Here is a 25,473-nt window from a genome sequence, read left to right on the forward strand (position 1 = left end):
CCAGTAATATTATGTAGCATTTTTGTACTGGTGTAAGCTTTTTTTTTAATTGAATAAATATTTTCTATATTTATATGTTGTTTCTATTTATTTTTACTTTAATTTCTATTAATTGAACTTAACACTTTCAAATAAGGAGAGTAGACGAGCTAATTTTGAGCAAAAATCATCATCACGGTTATTTTTTTGATATTAAAGTCCCTGTAAAGTGAAAGCCAAAATGTGTGTCTAAACACACTAGATATGTTGAAATGAGGTTGCTGTAAACATGTGAAAACACTGGAATCTATGTGACTGAATTTCGGATTTAGTTCTGAAGTTTTTCCACTCTGGTTTTTAGGTTTAATTTGAGCAGGGCAAATATCGCACCCCATGGCATCACAGGAAGCTATTAGTATTACCCCGCCCCCTTAATGCTACAACTATGTAAAATCAGGAGTGGTTCATCTAAATATAGTCTGCTGTTAGCCAATGTCAATGCCTTCATTAACAGCCAGCTAAATGCTGTTTTTGTTAATTTTGAGGTAAATTTGCCTAACAGCTAAGCTGGTCTATGGATCATTAAAAAAGCATCAATTTAATTAATTTGTGACAGAAAACATTTCTGTCTCTCTGCTCTGGCACAGAGACAGGCAGCTGTGCTCTGGCCATAGTTCACCATAAGGCAAGGGGACAGGCTAATTGCTGGAGAGCTTGTCTATTTTTCAGTTGAAAAGGATGCAGCAGGAACCAATGCCTTACCTAATGGTGTGTTTTAATCCAGATTTTACCTGTCCACACAAATTCCCTAAAATTTCAAGGGGTTTTCCTAATATTCCTGTAAAAATGCTTAAAATGTCCCATAAAAGTACCCTAACATTTCTTCAAATATTCCACAAATATTTCAGTGAAGTTTTATCATAAAGCTTAAATGAGGGGAAAATCCTCTTAAATTTGCATTAAAAGTCTTGAAAATTTCAAAGGATACCCCACCCAATTTCCCCCTTGAATTTCCAAAAATGTTCAAATGTTCATGAAACACACCAAAAAACGTAATTCCTCCGAATTCATATCAAACTCACAAAAATGAAAAATGTTTCCCCGATTTCCATGAAAATGCCAGAAAAATTCCAGATCCCCTCTAAACATCTGCACAAATTTCTCAAATTCCCATGAAAATGCCAGAAAAAAAAATCTAATTCAGATTTCCACAAAACTTCCAATTAAACTTAAAAAATGCGACCATATCCTAAAAATACCCATGAAAATACTTGAAATTTTCCGAGTAAATTCCCAAAAACATCCATGAAAATTCCTTTATATTTCATAGCAAATTCTCCAAACATTTCAAGCAATTACCTAAACTCAAATGGGCATTCCTGACTATTATCTCAAAGTTTCAAAAAGCAGAAGTATTACTTTGTAGTGGGAAAGACAAGCTGTAATGTCCTCATAAGTACATGCAGGGTCTTAGGCATTTCATTTGGTAGATCTGATTCTAGTGCCTTATCCATCTTTGTTATAATGCTAATAATCTACAGTAAAATTGGTCTTGTGTATACTTTCAATGATCACATTAGTAGGTATACCTGTGTTGCTGTTCAGTAACCCAAATATCTACCGTAATCGGCCAATCATGTAGCAGCAATCATTGGATGTAGACACGGTCAAGGTTGAACGGAACATCAAAGCAGGGAAGAAAGGTGATATAAGGTGTTTTGAATGTGATTTTGAATGTGCCAGTCTTTGTTGGTGGTCTGGCAGGTTTTCATATTGTCTTTCAATTTGAGACTCATTAGACCAAGCAACATTTTTCCATCTTCTATTGTCCAGTTTCAGTTAGCCCACTTGACTCAAAGTCTGTTTCCCTCTCTTAGCCAACAGCAGTGTCTCTCTGTCTGTTCTTCTGCTACCGTAGGCCATCTGCCTCAAGGTTTGGTGTTTGTCTTTTCTTTTTTATTGAAAATTATGTTTTTAAAAATTATTTTCTCACCACCTTCAACATGGTAGTGCATGAAATCCCAGTAGATCAGCAGTTTCTGATGATCAGACCTGCCTGTCAGGCACCGACAACATGGCACGTTCAAAGTCACTTAAATCACCCTTTTCACCTTCTGATCAGTTTGAACTACAGCTCATAGTCTTGACAATGTCTACATGCCTACACATGATGATTGCTGCCACATGATTGATGAGATATTTGTGTTGTTGAGCAGTTGACTAGGCATACCCTATTATTAAGTGATCGTGGGTGTAGATTACTGATTTAAAAAAAAAAAAAGACTCAACATGGCGGTTAGAAAGAAACAGCCCGTTTATTGACAAGCATACATTTATTTGTAAGAGCATATTTTTTGTTGGATGAAAGGTGTCATTGTATGTGTAGGGAGACAATTTATTCATCGTAACCAGATCTTAACATATTCATGAGTGCTAATTTAATTTTTCTCTATTATATAGGTACAACTGCCCACAATACAGAACCTTCTTCAGTCAATACACTTCAACTTGAAGCAATCAGTCTTGATAGGACGATTAAGGTGTGGCTGGGTGAACTGATCATAACAGCGGCGAAACATACAACAGAGGAAATTATACACATTAATTAGCATTAAACACATGTTCTGTGGTCTGCTAATTTTGGCTTCTGGAGTCAGATGCTGATCATAATACAAAGCTATTACAAAACAACATGACCTACTCAAAGGAACAGAGTAAAAAGAAACGCTGATGGGCACAGAGGTTGAGCAAAGGTCTGAGGAAAAATATCGAGCTTGGCAAAGTGCTATGATCATTTTATGGCACCTGGAGCCATATTCAACCACTGCTTTCTTGCTCTCTATCTCTGGTAAACACTGAGATGATCTGCTATCAAAGGTAAAACAAATTCAACATGAGGCAAACAAGGAGGCTGAAAGAGGCTCTTAGACCAGCTCAAGCCTTAATGGTCCACCCACCATTTAAGTTGGAAGCTTCCTCATAGAGGTGTCTACCCATCACTGAGACCAGTTTGTCTCAGCCCCAACAGTCAGGGGGTAAAGAGAAATCTGTCCCACTATCAGTTAAAGATGACTGATCATTAATGCATATTTATCATCACACATATTGTTTCTTCTGGGCGTGCGAGGCAAGATCTTTGGCTTTCTCTTTAGCTGCCAGTGCCGTCTCTCTTGCTCGTTCTGTAGCAGTTTCTGCTAGAGTTCTCGATGGAGTCTCGCCTGCAAAAGCCACAATGTAGGGATTAAAACATCAGGAGAAATATGCATCGCTGTATTCCTGTTGTTCTGGAAAACAGGAACTACCTCGTACAAGTTCAGAACTGCTAATCAAACATCACTTGCATGACAATTTATTTTCTCCCAAATTATTCACTCTTTTATTGTACTACTTTAAGTGACTTTTTATCGCATTTTATGAGTATTTTTCACCTTGTCTAAGTGTGGTTAATAATAGTGACATAAAAGCTTCAATAGAACATTTTTAAAAGTTTTATTTGAATTTTTACAGCCTTAAGACACACTGAAATTCATTTTCACAACATCATAAAGAAGTAAAAGAAAGACCTTAAGAATTACACTAAATATCTAAACTTTTTTGTGATAGGTGGCATGGAAAGAAATAAACCAAGTGTAAAATCAGTGACCAATACAAATACCAGCGTTTAAAATAACGTTGCCAATTACCAATATTGTTACCGTAGTTTTTTATTACTTTTTTGGTGTAAGACTCCTACAATGCAGACATTTCCACCATATTAGACCTTTATAACAGATTAAGGTCATCCAACAGGCGACTCCCTTTGTCCAATAAAAACTGACATTGTTTCAGATCTGCTGTTCTGAAACCAGAAATTCAGAGTTTCACATCTGAGGGTAGATCAACTCAAAGCTCAGGGTCAGACTCAGAGATGACTGAATTTCCTTTTGAAATTGGCCACAGAGGGACTCTCAGTCAAAACAACACAATATGAGGAGTACAGGCCAGCGCTGCCCATCTCCGCTGTTTACTTCTTGTTTAGAGTTGAGGACTCCATTCCTGAAATCGGCACCTCATAAGGCAGATATACTAGTCAAAAAAAAAATTCTCATGAGGTGAAAATAACGCAAAGGAGGAAGTGCACTTTTAAGAGCATTTCTCCCTTATTACTAGAAATTTCTATACGTAAACAAAACCGTTTTTACATGAATAAATAGGCCTTATAAAGGTGCTTTTGCTAATTGATCAGAGTCCTTAAATCAGAACAAGAAGCAGGATTGAGAATGAAGTCCCTGAGGTGGGCAGAGATGAGCAGTGCTGGTGTTTACTCACTGGAAATGCTAATTGTTGGGGTTTCATTATCACAGAGGTTAGTTTGGGTGAGGGAACTCAGTAACAATGGCTGCCTCCATGAAAAATAATCAAATTAAGAATTTCTCAGTCTTTGAAAACATTGAAGATACAATAAGACCGCAGCTTAAAAAATAAGTTAACATAGGAATGAGGACTTTTAAATTATTATAGATATTTCAGTGTAAAAATTCTACATACTGCATCCTTATACTAACTATTGAAGGTAAAAAAATGTGTTTAAATGTCATTTTACATATTCTGTGTACATAATGGGCCTGCTTAATGTGACATGTGAGGCAAAACTGTCCAACAAAGAAGACTGCTACTAGTGATGCACAATATTGGATTCTTTGCCAATATCCCATGTTTACAAATTCAATTAAATGATACTGATATGTAAGAGTAGTTCAGACCTAAAACTTCAGTCCCTAAAACACACAATTTAAAGTCAAAGAATGAACAAATTAACAAATTGCAGTCTTTAAACACATTTTAAAATGAAAGGGATGATGATGAATAAAAAAAAGGACTTCAGCTGATTTAGGTCTGTTTGTCCAGCCTAAAACTGCACTAACTTATCGGCTGTCACAATCACCATTAACATCTGATCTAGGCAGATTTTTACTGTCAAAATAATGGTTGTAAATATTGACAGAAGTGTTCATATCTGCTAATACCGATTATTCACTTTTATAGCTAATTTCATGCCAATAATATCGTGCATCCCTAACTAATATGTCTATCTGCTGTTATTCACATGTAACACCACACCTGTATTTGCAACCCATCATCCCTAAATCCAAGATTAATCTAAAAAGCACTATATCACACAACTAAACTGGTTCTAATTTATCTGAGGTTGGCTGATAGCTACCTTGAGCTTCACCTGATTGATCAAACTGTAGGAGAGCACCATTCAGCATGTTCACATTCAGGACAATATCTAGTTATTGGTAAGGATGCACCGAAATGAAAATTCTTGGCCGAAACCGAAAATGAGGAAACCAAGGCCGAAAACCAAAAAACCGCAACACCGAAAGAAATTATTAGTACCATTGCATTTATGGCTATGACTGTGTACTAACCTCACTAAAATCAATTGCAATGCAAAAATTAATATTAACGCTTCAAAGAATAAATCAATTACAAAATTATGTAAATATTTATTAAGCACTTCATTCCTACAATACACAATATAAAGTAAAATAAAATACAAAATAAAATGTTTAACTTGACCGCAATCATGTTTACATTAAATCAGTGGTTCTCAATCTTTTTTTCAGTCATGTACCCCCTGTGAAGTATTTTTTCAGCCAAGTAGCCCCTAAACAGCGCAGAGCTTTTTGGCCAAAAAGAAAGACATTAAAGAGCGCTGTGACAGCCGTCTGACTTATCAAACTTTGTAACTGATAAACATTATTAGATTTTTTTTTTCATACATTTTAAATATTAAAAATGCATGACTAAAGTCATGGCACATCTTCTAATCTCTAAATGTGGGAATTCAAATTAATGTAGCTGTTGAAAACAGTGACTGGGCTTTAAAGGCTTTAAACCCAGAAGTGTGCAAAACTCTGCTTGGCTGTAGTGGTCTCTCTGGAACAATTTGGAAATAAAAACACAGAGTTAGAAAGAACTAAAAACCTGTCCATATAAAACAAGTTATAAAAAAGACTTCTCTTTTCTCAAACTGAAATCATGAACTTAGTTATAGATCAGCATTTCTTCACAAAAAATAAATCATAAACCTTTTTATGAATGGAGAGGTTGTGAATACAGTGATTGACAGGCATGTTCCAGTGTGGGTCAAACCATCCTGCCATGGGGAGACTCGGGTGGTTTTAGGGTGATTAAATTTAAGAGCCTACAAAATATTAACTCCAGTTTATACACTTAAGGTCCTTACACTCTATACGCAATTTTTTCATGCAAAATATTTACACAAAATATTTACATTTAAAACCTGCAGCGAGTCAAAGCAAGCTTCCACTCCTGCAACATCATTTCGCAGCACGACATTGCTGCAGATATTTAAGTAGCACATTTGCGCTCATGTGGACATGTCGGGCTGCCTGCTGCCTGTCTCCCTCTCTACCAGGCTAAAAAAAAAAGAGGCAAAAACTCAAGCACTGATACAGACAGATATGAGGAGATATCAAACAACAGGTGGTGTTGGAGAGGAGGACGTTTCTGTTCCTCTGTCTACCTTAAAAATCGGCACCACCACCACTATGTGCGCTCGTTGGAGCAAAACTCACACAGCTTGAGCTGTTCCTAAACTAACGGGACTTTAGTGAAATATTTACCAAAACAGTCCCCTCTGACCTCCGACATTCGACTTATAAAAGCTCCAGATCAACCAGCTAAATTACTCCTCTGGACACTCTGGAAAACAAACAGGTGAGCCAGTCTGTGCGCTGTGGAGAGTTAACTCCTCTCACCGCGAGCCTCAGCTGTGCAATATTATAACTCTTACTGATCATATTTGACATAGAATGAATGAAAAGTCAGTCCCTCCTCGTACAAACTTGGCTGGCACAGTGAATGAACCGTGAAAAAAAAAACGGCACTAACCTTCTGGCTGTGCGTAAAAGTGCCGCGTTACACAAGGAGTGAAGGACAGAGAGGGACAAACTTCCTTTTATCTTCCGCTTCAAAAAATATCACTGTTTATCAGAGGACAGAGAAAACACACTGGAGACACCGCAGCACGAATGTGATTTTAGAATGTAATACACTTGCAAAATCGTGTCGCTCCTGACGTGCAAAGAAAGGCGCTATTTTTCTTAAATAGTCTGCATGTATTTTAAAATCTTGCGTACCCCCTGGAGTGTCTTCACATATACATACCCCTATTTGAGAACCACTGATCCAAGCACGTGCTGGCCGCGGTTTTTGCTTGCGTCATCACAACGTCATGTTTCGGCCTTGTTGTTTCGGCCGAAAACCAAAAATGCACTTTTGAGCCATTTTCGGCCGAAAGTGCATTTTCGGTTGCCGAATTTTCGGTGCATCCCTAATTATTGGGTTAGTCGGGGACTAAAACTGGACTTTCAGACTGCATGTTAATGTATTAGTTGAACTGAAATCAGACAAACACACCTAGATAATGTGAATATTGATTTCCTCATATATCTACACCTCAGTTGAACCCAAAGTGATAAGGCCTTCTGCACATGCTCCACAGATTACCACAGGGCTTTGACCCTGGAAGTTGACCAGCATAAATGCATTCTGTATGAAAAGTTTGCCCATTTTTTCTTTGTTAAACATTTAACCAGTTTGCAGCTTGTTAATTTGTTGGCAAGATCATCTGGAAGAAGGTTCAACAGTAACTTTCTGAAAAGGGTTTTAACGCCATGTACTGTAGCAGAGGTGGACATAAATCAAGTCTCCCTTGGTGTGTGTACAAGGAGAAAAGGACTGTGGTTCAGCTATAGGACCCAATTGTCATTATTACTGAAAATTTACCTTGCATTTTTGCCAGCACATAGTCAAAGCCTTTCATGGTCTTTGTAACACTGGTCTTGAATCTTGCAAGGCCAAATTCCTGGAAAGAGAAGACACAAAGTTTGCTGTTGACAACCTGTAACTCACATATTTACTAACATATGTTTACAGAGCCTGACCACAATAAAAGCCAAACCACAATCTGTCATAAATCATTCAGTAAAATCACTTCTGGCAAACAGCTTCAGCTGCTCGGCTGTTGCTTCGTAACATTCTGTTTTTATGCTTCTAGTTACAAAGAGGAAGTCTTCCTGTCAGACGCCACGCATCACTTTTCCCCTGGCTGTCACACATCTTTCACTTGGCTTTACTCTACTGACCTGAATAGCTCTAGAGAGTCCGTACACATTGGAAGAGATCCAAGCTTCTCTTTTTATCTCCGTCCAGCTGCCATTCTCAGGGTTAATTCGGTACTCGCACCGCTCCTCCACAGACTGAGACAGAGAGGGAAAGACAAACATAGGCAACATGAGGCTGTGTTGTTACTCTGTGCAATGTAGAGTAATTGTGGAAAGGAAACACTCTGCTACCATGAGGCGTGCATGGCTGATGTTCCACGTCAGTGTGGTCATGGTCCTTTTCTGAGGGTCCACAATGGAGTCCTCAATGATGTACGCCGAGCTGGCCATGTGCTTTGGAAGGTACCGCTCCATCCATCGAGGCGCTCGGCTAGTTTTGGTCAAAAGACGTCTGGAAATGAGGCAGTTGGCTGGAGTTATCTCCCGGAAAATGATGTCCTCCGTCAAAACATGGTTACTGTGGGAGGGAAAGGACAGTACAAAAATTCTGTGAGGTCTGTCTCTAACGTTTCTTTCCAGTAAATACTGGTTTTTCCAGTTTAATAATGTCATTTGTTTGATACATTGTCAGAAAATGGGAAGTATTAGTATCAATTAAAAAAATAAATGAAACTTAAAATTATATACAATTTCATTATGAAATCATTAATCCTATGTTTTTCCGTTGAATACTTTCATCATCTCAAATTTTTTACAGTTTTCAAAGCCAGAGAAATTATTTGTGTTTTAAATGGATGCAAGCTGCCGTGACAGACAAACTTTTTTACTGTTGCTGTGGAAGAACTGGATGATATGTCAAAGACGACTGCATAAGAAAGTGGAACATGTGACTGGAAGATGACAGGCTACTGCTTCACACATGTTTTGTTCTGCTTATTTACGCTAGACAACAATTATTCTCTGCCATCGGCTGTGGGTTCTGTTGCCCAAGCTCCCCCAGAGACGTTTTGCATCATAACTGTACATTAATATGTGAATATATGTAGTCTTTAACAGTTTATAGGACAAAATATGAACGTTTAGGGCTATACCATGAGAATTCGCCACATTAAAAGTAAGGTAAAAGTTTAGCTGGTGTTAAAATCAATTTAGATTAAGACAGAAATCCTGGGCGCGCTGATCTTTTTTTAAAATAGGCTGCAGCCCAAAGTTTTACAAACACGTTCAACAACCACAGAGCGATGTTTTCAGAAGTTACCTAACATAAGAAGCAGATTAATAACTAGTTACAGTACAGAGAATCAACTGTTTTAAGGCTTCATATTCACAAAACTTCAGCGCTAATTTAGTTTCACATCCATTGCGGATAGACCAGGCTGATGTGAGCCTTCAGGCTCTGCTTTGTGTTCTTAAAATCAGGTCCAGATAAACGTCAGGAAACTTGATTTCTGGACAGATATCAACAGATATCACAGAGCAGACTTCCGTGTTTTGCAGCCCGGAGCCGAACAGTTGTGTCGCACGTTGACGTGACATCAGTACAACCCCCTATTGTTGTGTGTGTAGCTCCATCTTTCTGGTATGGATTGGTAAGATTGGTACCCCTACGGAAGGGTGCCGAAAAGTGGGACGGTACGGGTCAGTTTTTCGGGACCCTTTCCAACTTTTGCTCTATGGAAACACAAAAAAATGTGTGCCATTCTGCACCAAACTGAGCCGGACCGCTTGGCAGAAACAACCTATATGTTGTTAACTGAGGTTAACTGTTGATTGTGTTTGATTTAGAAAAATATTTTCTGTTAACAATTTTTAATTAACCATTTCTAATGCATTATAGGCATGTAACATATTTGTATCTATGGCTGCTCTTTGTCAGTAAATTATTAACAGTGGTGTGCCTCTGTTGGCAGAGACAAGCTTAGAGAAGAGATTTTTGATCTGAATGAGATTTTTTTTTTGGTTAGATGACAGTTAAACAAACTTTAATAAATTTTTGTAACACAACTTCAAAAAGTATATTAAAATGAGGCTATTCAAGCAATTTCATATAATCCTTTTTTATATCGGTATTTTCCTTCAAAAATTTTCATAGCAGATAGTAACCTAACTCTCTAGTTAGTCAGACAATAAAGATGGCCGAGTGAAAGGTGGATGTCGAGGTAGGGAAAACAGTCAAATCAAGGGTTTGATAAGTGCATTTCTCTTGTTTCCACCTCAACAATAATATTTATCTCCCAAAAACATATCATACCTTTAATGCAAATATTAGGCAACAATTGCAGCTATTTGGGACACCAAACAAGCTTTCGAGCTTTAGGTCAAGTTAAACTATCATATAAGGTGACCTGTATTGAAATCCGACTGTTATCTGAACAATCATGATATAAACTAGAGATACAGCATGTCGGATTACGTCCCGGCTGGTGCATAAATACTTTTTTACAACCAGTGGTGGAAAAAGTACGTGACTATTGTACTCAAGTAAAAGTAATGTTACTCTGGTTAAAACTGACTTAAGTGAAAAAGTAAAAGTATTGGCATGTGTTAGCAATGACATAGCATGACGCAGGAATCAGTATGAATGACATATCTATACTTATCTACTTCAATCGCAGGAGCAAATTTTCTAATTTGTTCAACTTGAAGCCTTGTAGCAATCGTCATGACAACCAGGGCTGCACAATTTTGAAAAAATATCTAGCTGCAATTATTGTGACTCATATTGCAGATGTAACGTGAATTGTTGTAATGCGAAGAATAATCATTATTATGTCATTTTATCATTATTGTGTCAAAAAAACAAATTATTTTTTTATAAACTATTCTTGAAAAAAGATGCATCAGTGTTTGCATGATGTGTAGAGCATAACATCTAGCTAAGCTGCAAAAAAGTATAAAAATGGTATTTTGACACACATATCAGGTCAAAGAACTATTGCAACTTGTCGGACATATTGCGATTTAATTTAAGTCTTGATTTATTGTCCAGCCTTAGTAGCTACTGAGGAGAAGTTGTAGTTAACAGAAGTGGAAAAAGTACAAGAGTATTGTACTCAATTAAAAGTACAGTTACTCTGTTTAAAACTAAAGTCAAAGTGAAAGATCTGATTTCAAAATGTACTTAAGAAGTACAAGTACCCCCAAAAAGTACCCAATTATAGCAACTTGAGCAAATGTTTTTACTTAATTTCCACACCTGCTCAAAACTTCCTACTGACAATATCCATTAATATAAAGGAGCTAGGATGGGAACAGAGAACTGATCGAAATTTGTTCAATCCATCAGCATAATTTACATTTATTCTTAACATTCCCTTATCAATGCCTTATTTCAGTGTGCCTTCATAAACAGTCTCGCAAGAGGCAGTCAACAAAGCAAGCAAGAACAGAGAAGTCAAGGAAGTAAACATGGTGGAAAGTCACAAAAACAGGCTAAAGCGATTGAAAATGTGGCTTCATTTCTCAAAGCATGACGCCAACAGCGTCTGTCGAACAGCGATGTCACGCATGGCACATGAACTGTTAATTCTGTACTGGATTTCAATTTATTTTCATGCGTCTAGAGATCTAGAATCAAGAGACTAGTTTTATATTTGTTTCAAGTCTTTATTTTTTTAAAGAAAATGGGCAAATATATTGTATTCTAATTTAAGTTCAGAGATTGAAGACCCAGAGACCAGGTTGTTTTGGCTGAGACACTTCAAACAAAAAAAGTTTCCGTATATTCTTGCATGTTCTCCTCCTAAACACTTATTGACATTTTTAGTTATCTGAACTGTTTATTATAGCTTGTAACTTCAGTGTGCTTGTCATTGAAGATGGCATACATCTTGTTTAGTGTTCAGAGAGAAAGACATTCAATAAAATTTGAGTTGTTAACAGTAAAAACCTATATAGTCTGCTTTTTCCAAAAAGAACATTCACAGCAAGGAATTGATAAGGTGGTCGATAAGCAAAATCCATAATGACATTGATGTAAAAAAAAAAGTATCAATTCTCATCCCTAAAAAAACACACTTCATGGCTCTAACAACACTTTTATTCTGTACTTAATGTGGAATGACAGCACTACCCTTCAGTATGTTCTGGAGTAGAGTTAGTAAACACCAGTAACATTTTAGGGCGTCATAATCGTGTTAAACATCTTGCCCCCCCCCCCCCCAATCATATAATCACTGAGAAATACTCTTAATAGTTTATGCAAGGGTGTTAAAGGAGTGGGAACATGTAGTGACAGCACATGAAGAAATCTGCCCTTACCTGTAAGGGTTGGGGTATCGTTGCCAAAAAGCAACACAAACTTGGTCCCAGGTGCTTTTGAGCAAACCTGCGCAGCAGTAATACTTCACCATAGTTCTGTGCTTTTGTTCTGCAGATATCCTGCGGAAAAAACAGAACAAGCAAACTCAGACCGACTAGTGACTTTCAATGTCGGGATAATAGTTAACTTAGTGTTAGTGAACACAAGAAGAGGCTTGATGACGATTTCGACGAATGGAGATGGTATTTTTGTCGACGTACATGCCATTTAATTAGGGAAAAACATCGTTAAGTTATAGGATTAGATTTTATATTAATGCGACCACAAGCCCGTAGCGTTTGTTGAACCTTCTCCAGAACTTTCTAGCTAACTCGAAGGCTACGTGACAGCTGTCAGTCAGATAAGCATTTACTCAACAATACTGCTCAAACTCTTGATTATAGCTCTGCTAGCCGGCTAATTTCATTACCACAAAATGACGTTTATCAAAACACTGAGTGGTTCGTATCAGATATAACGTTAGTGACAACCGTCACGTCCGCACCCCTTAGCTTCCTTGTTAGCATGAGCTAGCCTCGCGTGAAGCAACTGCCATGAATGAATGGTCCGGTGTGACCCAGATATTTCTCTGACCGACATTCGAACAGCAGAATGGTGACATGATTTTAGAACCACATTCGCTTACCTGTATGGCGACAACATTCACGGAATAATTTTTTGCATCTTAATCTACTGACGGGATGAAGTTCAGCCATGCAGCCACAGACATGTCATGTCAAACGTGACTCGGACTGGCGAGAAGGTCAAACATTGACGTCATATCCGGTAAGTGAAGCAGACGCGTTTATCCACTTTGACCACTAGATGGCAGCAGATGACTGCAGAACATTTTTGCTCAATTTTTAAACAAACATGAAACTAACCCTTTTGGTCAAATGTCATTTAGTGTTGTCTAAACAACTGGAAGTGACATTTGTTGGTGTCTTTGAAAAGAACAGACTCAGCTATAGACTTGAAAACATTACTGTGGTTAATCTTACCTTCTTAAACTCATATGTTTGGGGGACACAACCCTTTGAAGACACTAATAATCTCCTCAGTAGGCTTAAATAATTCCTCAAAATATCTGTATTTTAAAGCAAAATCTTAACACATTAGCTTTTATAAGCATGGGTCTAACGCCAAGGGGCTAATCTCTGTGCTGGTGTGCCTGCTGGTTGTCCCGATAAAGGCTTAGAGCTTCTATAATAATCTACAACAAATGAAGGAATTCATGTTACGCCAGGAAATCAAGAGCGTGGGTGTCAAACCCAGCAACAAACTGCATTCACATTCCCTCTGCTGTAAAATGAACCACACTGTTTAGGCCTCTTGTTCATTAAGTGCTTTATTTGATGACATTTGGACCCATGATGTTTGCAAATGGCATCTGAAAGTTTGCTTATGTGACTTTAATAAACCACTTATTGTGTCTCTTGTCCCTATGTACCGCCATCTTTTCTTAAGGTACGTTGCGCTACTGTCAAGTTAAAGTTTTATCATTGCTGCAGGTTTGGAGGATGTGCAGACTGCTAATTCAAAGTCAGCATGTCACTGTTTGGTGTCAAAGCTTGATACCATCTGCAATATGCCTCTATCTTCAGTTAAACTAAGTGTCCTTAGAAAGTAAGATGGACAAATACCTTGCTTTGACCTTTTTTAATTGAATTATTCAAGTTACCAAAGCCAAGGTCTTTTGAAGTTGACGTGGAGGCACAGGACATATAGTTTCCTGATGCTCAAATGTACAGAAATGAAGGACATGAGTGTGCCCAGAGGCAAGGTCATGAATAAATAGTTTTCCTGCTTTCATCATAAAACACCAGCAGCTGAGAGTAAAATACTGAAGACCAAACCCTACGCCTAACGTACATTTTATACTTGGTTTTGCTGATAATTTAATTAAGGCTGTCAAGATTGATCGTGATCAACCAAGGTCCACAGTAAGTGCCCTAAATTCTTAATCATGATTTATCTCACGCTTTATTGGGACTTTCAGCACACTTTGGTGAAGCCATGTCAGTATTTCCCTGGAGCAAAAGAGATTTAAAATAAGTTCACCACTGGCCCTTAATAACCCATTCCACTTTAAAGTCCCCGTCAAGTGAAATTCAAACTATGGGTCTAAACACACTAGATGTGCTGGAATAAAGTTTCTGTAGATATGTGAAAACACTGAGATATATGTGTGAATGAATTTTTGATTTAGACCGTTACAAAGTCATTCACCTCTTTCTTGGCTTGGTTTTATTTGAGCAGGGCAAATATCTGAACCCATGACATCACCAGTTTTGATGGGGAATTACCCCGCCCGCTTAACGCTATGATATAACATCCCCTAACAGTTCATTCCAATACAGTCTGTTGCTAGCCGATGTCATTGCCCTTATTGAAAGCCTGTTACATGCTATGTTCATTGTGAGGTAAATTTCCAAAATCTATCAGCCACGGTGGCCTAGTTATTAAAAGTATCATAACAGAGAGATTTGTGCCAGGAAACAGTAAATTTGTACTTCTCATGAGTGGGTGTGGCTTCATCTCATTCAACTGACATGCCCACACCACCCTGAGCAGATTTTACGGCCTCAATTTTCATGATTTTGAAGCTTAATTTCTAAACTTAGAGATGTTTTTCATGACTCAAGATTGGCCTGTTGATTCATAACACATTGGCCTGTCATACAAAAAAATTAAAAATAAAGACTAAACATAAATAAATCAATTTACTGGGACCTTAAAAACTCACAGCTCAGTGGATGAGTCAAAAGTCGTCTGCACCTTGTATTTCTTTTATGATCCATAACAAGTTCCTTTTTTTGTGGTTAAGATCATGTTAAAATCTTTGATCTCCCTATAGAAGCAGGTCTGTATCTTAAGACAGTATGAAAATCCAAAAAGACACAAAAACAGTTTTGACTGCAAGAAAGTGTCATTTTAAAATGGGATAAAATGCATGTGATTAATCACAATTAACTACAGAAATCCTGAGATTAATTACGATTTAAAATTTTTATCTTTTCGCAGCCCTAAATTTAATACGACTATATCTCAAGAAAAATGACTAACCAAAAGTCATCATGATAACATAACAAGAGGGTTAGCCTGAGAATGATACTGAGAAGGATAAGTCAAAATATGGAGAAAACAATCAAAATGTACTCTTTACCTCTGGAAATAGAACTTAAAAAAGGTATGAATGCATGTCCTCTTAGGGCCTCCATGTAATCTATCATGTTTTGAGTGCTTCTGATTCATTTTATTAAAGTATCTTCAAAACAGCAGCCCTCATGCTGCAATAACAAGTTTGTGTTGCTAATTCTAAAAATAAAATCACTGCTTTTCAGTCCCATTCCTTCGTACACAGAAACCTGCTGGTTCATATAATCAAAAACAGCTGAATGCCAGGTATAAGTCATTTATTTCCTGGATGGAAAAATAACCATGAAAAGCCTTTTTGGATGAGGAGTGAATGAATGAATCCAAAAGGCAGTAACTGGATTAATTAAATAAAAACCACCCAAATGTTCTGGACAGCTGATAAATAGAAAAACAAGTGTGGGAAAATAATTTTCCCATAACCACAGTCATATTTTTTCCCTTCATTAAATATGAACACATCAATGGTCATCGATTGGTGACTTATGCAATGAAGTGCATAATTACTTGGACATTACATCAAGAATTTTGCATTAACAAGAAACACATTACACAATTTTAAAAGTTCAATAACACCATAGAAAGCATTACAAACACTTATTTGAGCAGGACCAATGCTTTTCACAAAAGCTATTCACAAAGGAAAGACAGGTCTTACATAAAGCGATTTGCATGCAAACCTCAGAGCCCTCTTCAGTGACAAAGATACTCAGGCTTGAACCGTTCAAGTCAAAAGGCTACTTTTAAAGCACAGGCACCACACAAACTGAAGGTGCTTTCAATGTGTCCGGTCATAAATAGGCTTTTTCAGACGTGTTAATCTCACACAGCAGTGGGTGGATGTCCGCCATTGCGGCCATTCAGAGTCAGCCGTCTTATTGAGCGAGTCCTGAAGGAGCCGTCAGGGTGGAAAGAATCCGGCTTATCCTCGCAACGGAATACCATGAGGAAGCCAGTCCTGTAGTTTTTATTCATCCACCCGTACAGGAGAGGGTTGGCAAAAGTTGAACACATGGCAATGATGTGAAACACTGTATATATCAGTTTGTACTCCTTCAGCCTGAGCACCAGGTCCAGATCACTGGCTAGCTGAAACATGTGGAATGGCAGCCAGCAGATAGCAAACACCACCACCACCAGCGCCAACATCTTGGTGGTTTTTTTGCGGCGGTTGATGCTGTCGTTGCGGCTAGACGGGCTGACGTGGTTCTTCAGTTTCACCCAGATGCAGATGTAAGCATAGCTGATGATGGCTAAAGGGACAATGTACTGTAGGAGCAGCATGGAGAGGCTATAGATGACCCCGTCTCTGTTCGTCCCGTGAGGCCACTTTTCAGAACAAACTGCAAAATCCATGTTTATAGACGGTATCTGTTCATGGCGGTACTCTCTAAAGATTGCCAAAGGTGCTGCCAGAACAGCAGATATAGTCCAGGTGAAGGCCATGATGAGGAAGCTGGAGTGCCAAGTCAATCGTCGACCAAGGTGGAAGACAATGCAGCGGTAACGCTCCAGAGCAATGACCGTTAGAGTCAGGATGGATACGTGCACGCTCAAAGCCTGGGCAAAGGGAACCATGTGGCACAGCATGGCCCCAAACTTCCACTCATCCAGCAGGGTGTAAACCAGAGTGAAGGGCAAACAGAGGGTGTTCACCAACAAGTCTGCCAAGGCCAGGTTGGCTATGAAGAAGTTGGTCACAGTTCGCATGTTTCTGTAACGAATAATCATGTAGATGACAAGAGAGTTCCCCAGCAGCCCGAGCAGAATAATGAGCGAGTATGCCGTGATTAATGTGATCTGGACCCCGAGGAGTTTGGTGATGTCAGTGTGGAAACCAGGTGTGTGGAAATCCATGCTGTCGTTGAGGGGAATCAAGGGATCAGTTTCCCCTTCCTCCCCTTCGCCTGTGCTGTTGGATGTGTCTGGTGGGCTCATTTTAGCAGAAGATGCCAGATCTAGGCTGAGCTGACACCTGAGGAGAGAAAGCAAATGAAATAAAACCAGTTTGTGGCACAGAATAGGCAGAACAGCATTTTCATCAAAGTATGTAAAGAGACACCCAAGCTCAAGGTTTTATTACCCCTGATATTATCCATAATCTATATTTCTTGCCACTGCCAACCAGTTTCTTTTACCCCTAATATCTACTGGTGCATTTACACAAGCATGAGACTGGCTTCCCACCAATATTTACTTTTATATGCTTGAATGTATGACCAAACCAGTTAGTGTTACTGGGAGTTAAACCTGGTTCTCTGAGTCTTTAGGTTTAATTTCCTGAACATGTCCTACCTCTTTTGTCCCTCTTTATATGCTACATAATATCTTTTGTAATCAAAGAATTGCATAAAAGGCTTTGTATACAAAGCCCATGTATAACACTTGCTGTTTCTTCTGAAGGCTTTTTCCCTACTATAGAGAACAATTACATCACTGTATTCATGTCACCTGTAATTAGAAGTTTTCCCCGTTAGACTTCCAGTGTCTAACATGTGTAATGAAACAGTGTCGTTCAAAAGATTGAGAAATTCTCCAATGAATGGAGTCTAATTATTAGAACAATCACCAAAGATGGCAATGAGGAAGTGGGGGTTCTGACAAGCAAATGAAATGAAATTTCAGCAACAGATGATAAACTACAGGAAATCAGCTCATTTTGCACACACCAACCTGCTCTTCCTAATCTCTGATCACTCAGACAAATACATTTTATTTCTTCCTTTTGCTATCTGTATTGAACATATATTTATACTTGGCCTTGGTGCATGTGTTTGCTTGGTTGCATTAGTTCTACATTTTGTGTGCGTACCCGTGGTTATTTTCACGAGCACCTGTGCCATTATAAAGGCTAAAGAAAAATGTTGGAGGAAGCAATGTGATCAGGAGAAGTCAGCCAGTTCAAAGCCACACCATTAGAGCTGCAGACTGCTCCCATTCATACTCTGCATCTCATAAAGTCCATGCGAAGTATGTCTTATTTCTGCAAGAAATGACAGTACTGAGGCAGGCTGCAAAAGCCTTTTTAAAGAAGAAACCCACTACTTTCAGAACACCTCATATTGTTCATTATCATGTCATTTCTGCCAATTTACCTGCGAGAGGCGGCGAGCTCCTGCTGAATACAGGGAGAACATTTTGTGGCTGCATGTCTAAAAACTACTCTTCATGTCTGAATCTTAAATAAAGGGCTGACACCTCACTAAGCAGATGAATGCTAATTAAATTAAAGGACACTGGACTTAGGCTTTCAACAAATCTGTAGTACTCTGGGTTTAAAAAGAATTTCATGTGTGAGGGCAAACACTTGTGTTTTTTGTCGACCTGAAATGACTTTGTGCACATTTTGTGCGCGACACAAAATCCCTGAAGTTTTCACTGAAGGGCCACAAAGAAGAACAGAAAAGCATTTAGTGAGAGGTCGTCTCTTTGGTGACAGACATCTTTACTGGCTCTGAGGAACCTTCAGCCTGTTTTGTAACAGACCAGTGGAATTACTTTAGTTGCCTATTGTATACTTTTTTATGCACATTTACATTTTCATGAGGAAAATAAGGAGTGAAGGTAAATTTGCAACATTTTTGTTTTTTCTATGCAATTCTTATCCACACTGTAAGCAGCAGAAGTTTTAGACAACAAATCACAAGCATTTTAGTGTTTGTTGTTAACAATTAAAGCACCAATTTGCTGCTGTTTGGCCTTAAAGATCAGACTTAAACCATTTATAATATATTGTGTGAGGCCTGTGAGAGATCAAACACACATACATGACATGCACATAGACATGCACATAATCTGAAGGATAGTTTTGAATCTATAAGGACCATTGAAATGTGGCCATGACAACAAGTGTTGCACTGCCAATAAAACCAAAACGCACGACCAACCCTCCTGCACCCTCTGCCACCAGAGCTACCCACCAGTCAGGGATTTATCAGGCACGCTGCAGACGACATGTGCACTTTACAGTCTATAAGTAATTTGTCAAAGCACCATTTTCTGATCAGCGATGGTAATCCTGCTGCTTGTGCCAGCGAGCAATCTGTCACCATACACCTGCTGGAGCAAAAACACAAAAGCCACAGCCGTGCAACCGTGTGCTTGAGAAATGAATACGCACAACCTACAAATTATAACGAGACATGCGATCAAATCTGCACTGATGCTTCGTTCGTGCGTAATGTTGACACATTTCACTTCATTACTTACCGAATATTACGCATTCAATCATCACCAAAGAAGCTGTCCCAGCTCTAAGCTTTGCAGGTGCAAAGGGCTCTGCTCCAACATAAATCATCCTCAGTTATGCGTAATTTGGACACTTGTTCATCCTGCTTTTCAGATGTTCCCCTCACAGCCAAATTACGCACATATGACAGTTCAAGTAGCCACAAGTTACGCTGCCAAAAACAACACAGAGACTTTCAGATCTTACCACCTCATGGATACATGTCTGTCTCCTCAGTTCAAATGGAAGCCATCCACGCATTATCGGACTTACCTTTTCCACTATATCTCCTTTTCCAGACGAGCCTTCAATCGAGTGTGGCGTGAAACGAAGGGGAAAAATCCCGTAGCTCCTCCCAGGCTGTAGCGCCCTGAGCGCATCTTGTGGCTCGACTGTGCGTTCCCGAGGCAGGTCGCGTCCACATTAGTGCCAGGGACTATCACTGAGGATCGGCGCAGGAAGTGCGCTTTATGAAAGACATTTATATTCGTGGGATCTGTGTTATTCTAAGAGCGATACATAACGAAAAATATATAGCCTAGGGTTATATTCAAAATGTCCCTTGCAAACGCAGAATTACGTCACCGATTGTATGACATTGGGTATTTTTTCTCCACTTGTTATTCTTTCTCCACACCGACTTTCCTCTTGAAAAGCTGCTGTTCCTCTCTTTTTTGCAGCTTTGAGTGGACTTTGGAACAATGCAGGACTGTAAAGTAAATCCCCATCTATTGCTTTATTCGGGGCTGCTCATCACTGATGTAATTTCAGCTATCAGATGGGCAGCATCAAAAGTTAGTGATAGCTACAACTTTCTATTGTTGTGCAGCAGCATGCAACCGCTGCCAGATTAAGCTGATTCACTGTGAAGACAACAAAGACGCAAATCTCACAAGCTCATTTCTCTGAGCTCCCATGACTTCCTAAAATAGATCAAAGTTTGTGGTGAATTGATTGAATTGAACAAAACTCAAGCTAACAAGATTTGTGTGCTAAATCAGAAAAAAATATCACCTTATTAAGCAGTTGTACATTTGAATTGGTCGGGTGTTTCAATCAGTTTCAATCTGCTTAAGTCATTCACCTGAATGAATTCACTGAAATTTGTTGTGGGGGGAAGTGGGGGCTACACCCAGCATTACATAATCTGACAGCAATAAAAATGCAAATGCACCTGCGCTAGAGAACATTTTTAAAGTCCGAAGTTCATTACAAAACTTCTAATTCTATCGTCACTAGAAGGAAAGCTTTTGTTTTTCCCGGGAATAATACATTCATATAGGCTAGAGTAGTGCTGCAGTGGTGACGTATTTAGGTCAACCTAGGAGTTCACGTATGGCGGTTGTGTGGGGAAAAAAATGTTGGGTATTCGTACCGACTATGCCAAATTTATGCCTTACATGTTTGTTAGGTTATGATTAAATAATGGTTGATAATAGTTAGTTGCTCATTCTTTAATACTGTTATACATTAATTTATCCAAAATCTGAGAACCATTTGTTGAGTTATGGTTAAGTTATGGTTAACAAAGAGTGAGTGTTACATTCGTTAATACTCTTAGTTATTCATTCTTTTCTTTTTTTTTTTCAAATGGCCAGCAAGAACTTAGTTGCTCATTTATTAATAGTTATTAATGAGTTATCAGTTATGTTTTCAGTTATGATTTACTAGTAGATAGTCAGTTGTGTGTTAATGGTTAAATAGTAGATAGTTGCTCGTTCCTTGATGGTGATTAATAATCAGTTATACATTTTGTTAATAGTTATCAGTTTGTAATTCATTCATTAATATTTAGTTATTTACTTATTTGTCAGTTATTCATATGTTAATACTTAATTAGTAGTTTGTTACTCATTCTTTAATGGTTAACTAGTCATTCGGCTCAGAATTCAGCGCCAGTCAATCGCAGACATACAGAGACAACACATAGAGACAGACAACCACACTCACATTCACTGAGTTAACTGAGTAATGAGCATGTTTTTGGTGGTGGGAGGAAGGCAGAGTACCCAGAAAGACGGGGAGAACATGCAAACATGCACAGAAAGGCCCTGTTCGGGAAGCGAACCAGCAACCTTCTTGCTGTGAGGCAACAGCGCTAACCACTGCGCCGCTGTGCCGACCAGTAGTTAATCACACACGTTAAAGGTTGATCAGTAGGGAGTTATTCATTAGTAAATGTTAACTAGTTGCGAGTTACTCATTTGTTACCTTTTAACTATATTAAATTATGTGACCTTCTTGTGAAGTGTAACCAAAATCAGCTTTGTTGTCAAAGATTACAAATAAAAAATGTGTCACACTATACAGCTTTCATCATCAAAATAACTGTGTAAAAAGCCAATGGCTTTAGAGGAACTCAGCTATACCACGAGTGACCAACTTCATCATCACCCCACTGAGCTACTTACTTTCATTTTGAGCTCTTATCTCTTCTACTGAGAACTTTCTTAATGTGTGACCAACAAATTTTGATTTATAAGTCACAGTAGTTTTAGGCTAAAACACATAGTCAAATGGGTGAAAGGTGGACTAGGAGATTAGTTAGCACATGTAGAGAAAAGGCATTTAATGACAATGACAAACTCAGCAGCTACTTGTTTGCCACTGGTCATGGACTACCTGTATGAAACAGCCTCAGAGTTTACAAGTGGAGCACTTCCAGATGTTTAAGGCTATGTCATAGGAAAAAATTAAAAACTCTTTAAGCTTGTGTATCTCACTGACTTGATATTAAACATCTAACTAAAAGCAGTTTAAAATTATGTAGACTTAAAGTCAATGGAACTGGAAGTGCTCAAATGTTAACACATCTAGGTTCTTGGACTCATTACAACACCACTCCGTAGGTGTTGAAAAATTTGCTATATTTACGCCAAGAGACATTCACATTAATACCATGATGGCATGATACTGTAAGTATCCCTGTCTGTCCGGCTACAGTGAGTTTCAGCATTGTGTGCATGGTAAAAGCAGGAGCGCTACATACACAGAATATCACACAGTGCTACACTGCCCCCGCTGGCTGTACTGATCCAGTTTTCACCTCTGTCATGCCTCCACAAGTATCTCTGAAAACGGCACAGTAGGGGGTCACCCCATACCACCATTAACCCCGTAACGTCTGCTGTTGCATATTTAATACATACTTTTATGATACCTCTATCTAATCAATATGCTCAATAAATTACTTTAAAAAAAGTTCTGAATACAATCTGATAAATGATAAAAATGCCCTCAAGTGGGTTATCAGTTATCAAAAACACCTAATGAATAAAATTAGATACTAAAAATATAATCGTTAAATCTTATGGAAATTTGGATTTTTTAAAATTTCAGTAAAAAGTTAAATGAACATTTCAGTTCCAAAAAAATACAATTTTCTGGCTTTTATTTGTGTTTTCAGGCTTTAAGGGGTTAAACCTCTGGAGCTTTCACAGTAAAGGTGAAAGGTCAAAGGGGATAGATATCACATCTTATACGAAATGTTGATCCCTTGGGATGTCAATGCAAACTTTGCACATTTTCAGCCACTATTTTGGTTTAAAGTTTGCCAGCCTTCAGAAACCCTCTACTGGTATTTGGCCCTTGCCTTGCATTACCTGTTGACAAGCTGCACCTTGAGGCACCTTGAGTCATTGTCCCTCTCATATTGTTGCAAAACTCTAAGTGATTTTTTTGAGAACAGAGGGATCAAAATATTTCTCAAGGCTGATTTTGATCCAGAACATACATGAGTTACAAATCTATTAAAAAGCAGAAGATGCTTTAAGTAAGGAGTGACCCTGAATAAAACAGAATATGACACTTTTTTTACACTTAGTAATCAGCCCAGAGATGGAAAAATTCTCATCTCTAAAGCCTTCATGGACTTAATGTGAAATGATATGACCATGATAGTTAACAAGTTTTAATAGGAGACTAGAAGGAATGTCAAGATAACTGAACTTTTAGATACAAATAAAGAAGCTTTAACAAAATCACCCACTGAAATGTGATACTGTTCCTGTTCTCAACATGTATCAGAACATGAACCATTAACTGTTATCATTTGGGGAACATTTTTGTATAAGATCTTTTATGCAGTGGTGAAATAATTGTACATCTGATTGACTGAGCTGTAGAGATTACCCTTATTGATTGGGGCAGGCTGCCTCTCTCCTGCAATTTATTCCCTCAATTATGGGAGTTGTCCCCTCGCCTCCTCGCAGCAGGTCACTCTGCAGCCAAGGTTGACACTTCCCCCAGCATGACTTGCATGCATAGAGGATAAAGGATTTCTGTCACTGGCACAAACTTGTTTATTTCCAACAAGTTCCAAAAAGATTGAAGAAAGACAAAAGATTGTTTCTACAGCATACTGTGATGGTCCTACTCGAAGATTTTTTTTTACTTCTACCAGAGAAACAGAATTTGTGAGTTCTTTGATGGTTATGATTGCTGCTTATGTTAAGTTTCTCTGAGAGTAATGGTGCTCCTTATGATGACAGGATTTAAGACTAATAGATCAGATTCAAGGTCAACACACTACCAGATTACTCTTCCATCTGTGTTGCTCTGTGTGTGGGCCAATAAGTTTATCTTAAGGGCCAAATTGTGTCTAGAATATCACTGTACAAGTAAAAATAATGTGGTTGTATAGTAATGTGAACTCTTTAAATCCTCAAGGTCACACAAGAAAGAACTGAAGCCAAAGTGCAGGTGAGGAAGGCAGTCAGAATAGAGCCTACTAACAAGCAGGCAAATGTGACCTTCAGTGTAAAAAACTTTTTCAGTGGTCAGAGGACTAGAAAATCTTTGTACAAGCTCAAGTTCATTTACCATTTCACCATGACCCACAGGCAGACATTTGTGGCATCACTGTTAAAGGCTAAATAACTAACTGTGGGAGAAGGACAGGAGGAAGGATGTGGAAAAAGTGCACAATTTTTGGACTCAACTAAAAGTATAGTTAGTCTGATGAAAATGTACTTAAGTAAAAGTATTCAATTTGAAGTTTACTTTAAGTATTGAGTAGTACTGAGGCATTAATGTATTGACATGAGAAAAGATCTCCAACCAGGTTGTTCAGATAAAGTCACACATCTATAATAAAGTAAAATACACAGCAAAACGAACAGTGATAATTAAACTCATAAAGAGTTAAATTTAACCGCCTGAAGTTGCAGGTGACAGCTCTTAACTCAGTGGATAGCTTCACTCAGTATCAATTTGTCTAACATTACAAACAACAACAACCCAGCAGAAACATAATAAAAACAAACCCCAGCATAGATCACTGTTACAAAAGGCAACATCCAAACACAACTAAACACAGAGAACACATCTAAACGTTCTGCCCAAGGGCATGATGGGAAACACTACCCACACATCCCCCCCGGATTTGAAATGGCTATGGATGGAGCGTAGAACAATCGACTCTTTACAGAGTTGAGCTAACACTGGTGGATCAGCACTGTGAACTAACTCAAACACTGGAGACCATTTCACTCAGAATGGGTTAGAATTACAGTTTGGGAGTTGAACTCAACTCTGAAATGTTTAACCCTGAGATATCAACACTACAGTCTTTTTGGTGTACAACAGCTGTTTCTCTTCATGTCCTGGTGCAAGTTGGGAACATTCTGCATGTGATGCAGAATCATTCTATCATAACATGAGATGAGGCCTCAAGCGAGTAGGACCCAGTCTCTACATTGCATTTATCCCTGCCTATGTGAGCATGTAGAACA

General features: G+C 38.4%; 2 protein-coding genes across 4 annotated transcripts; both read right to left on the reverse strand.

The window, feature by feature from the left end:
* Nucleotides 1–2,275: 2,275 nt before the first annotated feature.
* Nucleotides 2,276–13,133, reverse strand: prelid1a (PRELI domain containing 1a). The gene is made up of 6 exons (XM_041796825.1): nt 13,004–13,133; nt 12,318–12,437; nt 8,349–8,574; nt 8,139–8,252; nt 7,780–7,858; nt 2,276–3,197 (listed from the first exon to the last, which is right to left on the reverse strand). The coding sequence occupies exons 1-6, from the start codon at nt 13,018–13,020 to the stop codon at nt 3,076–3,078; spliced, it is 678 nt and encodes a 225-aa protein (XP_041652759.1). The 5' UTR covers nt 13,021–13,133; the 3' UTR covers nt 2,276–3,075.
* Nucleotides 13,134–15,756: 2,623 nt separating this feature from the next.
* On the reverse strand, nt 15,757–20,125 carry npy7r (neuropeptide Y receptor Y7). 3 transcript variants are annotated; one of them, XM_041797027.1, is made up of 2 exons: nt 20,015–20,125; nt 15,757–17,488 (listed from the first exon to the last, which is right to left on the reverse strand). In XM_041797027.1, exon 2 carries the CDS (start codon nt 17,449–17,451, stop codon nt 16,336–16,338), a length of 1,116 nt encoding a protein of 371 aa, XP_041652961.1. In that variant the 5' UTR covers nt 17,452–17,488; nt 20,015–20,125; the 3' UTR covers nt 15,757–16,335. The 3 variants fall into 3 exon arrangements, with proteins under 3 accessions (XP_041652961.1, XP_041652960.1, XP_041652959.1); XM_041797026.1 differs by having other exon boundaries at nt 19,949–20,056; XM_041797025.1 differs by having other exon boundaries at nt 19,723–20,056.
* Nucleotides 20,126–25,473: the final 5,348 nt, after the last annotated feature.

The sequence above is a fragment of the Cheilinus undulatus genome, linkage group 10 (genome assembly GCF_018320785.1).
Source record: "Cheilinus undulatus linkage group 10, ASM1832078v1, whole genome shotgun sequence".
In the NCBI taxonomy this organism is placed as follows: domain Eukaryota; kingdom Metazoa; phylum Chordata; class Actinopteri; order Labriformes; family Labridae; genus Cheilinus; species Cheilinus undulatus.

What these genes read in the sequence shown, in the direction of transcription:
- prelid1a (XM_041796825.1), bottom strand. An exon ending in GACTCTCTAGAGCTATTCAG is followed by an intron (nt 7,859 to 8,138) that starts GTCAGTAGAGTA and finishes TTCTCTTTCCAG; the next exon opens with GAATTTGGCCTTGCAAGATT. An exon ending in TGTGCTGGCAAAAATGCAAG is followed by an intron (nt 3,198 to 7,779) that starts GTAAATTTTCAG and finishes TGGCTTTTGCAG; the next exon opens with GCGAGACTCCATCGAGAACT.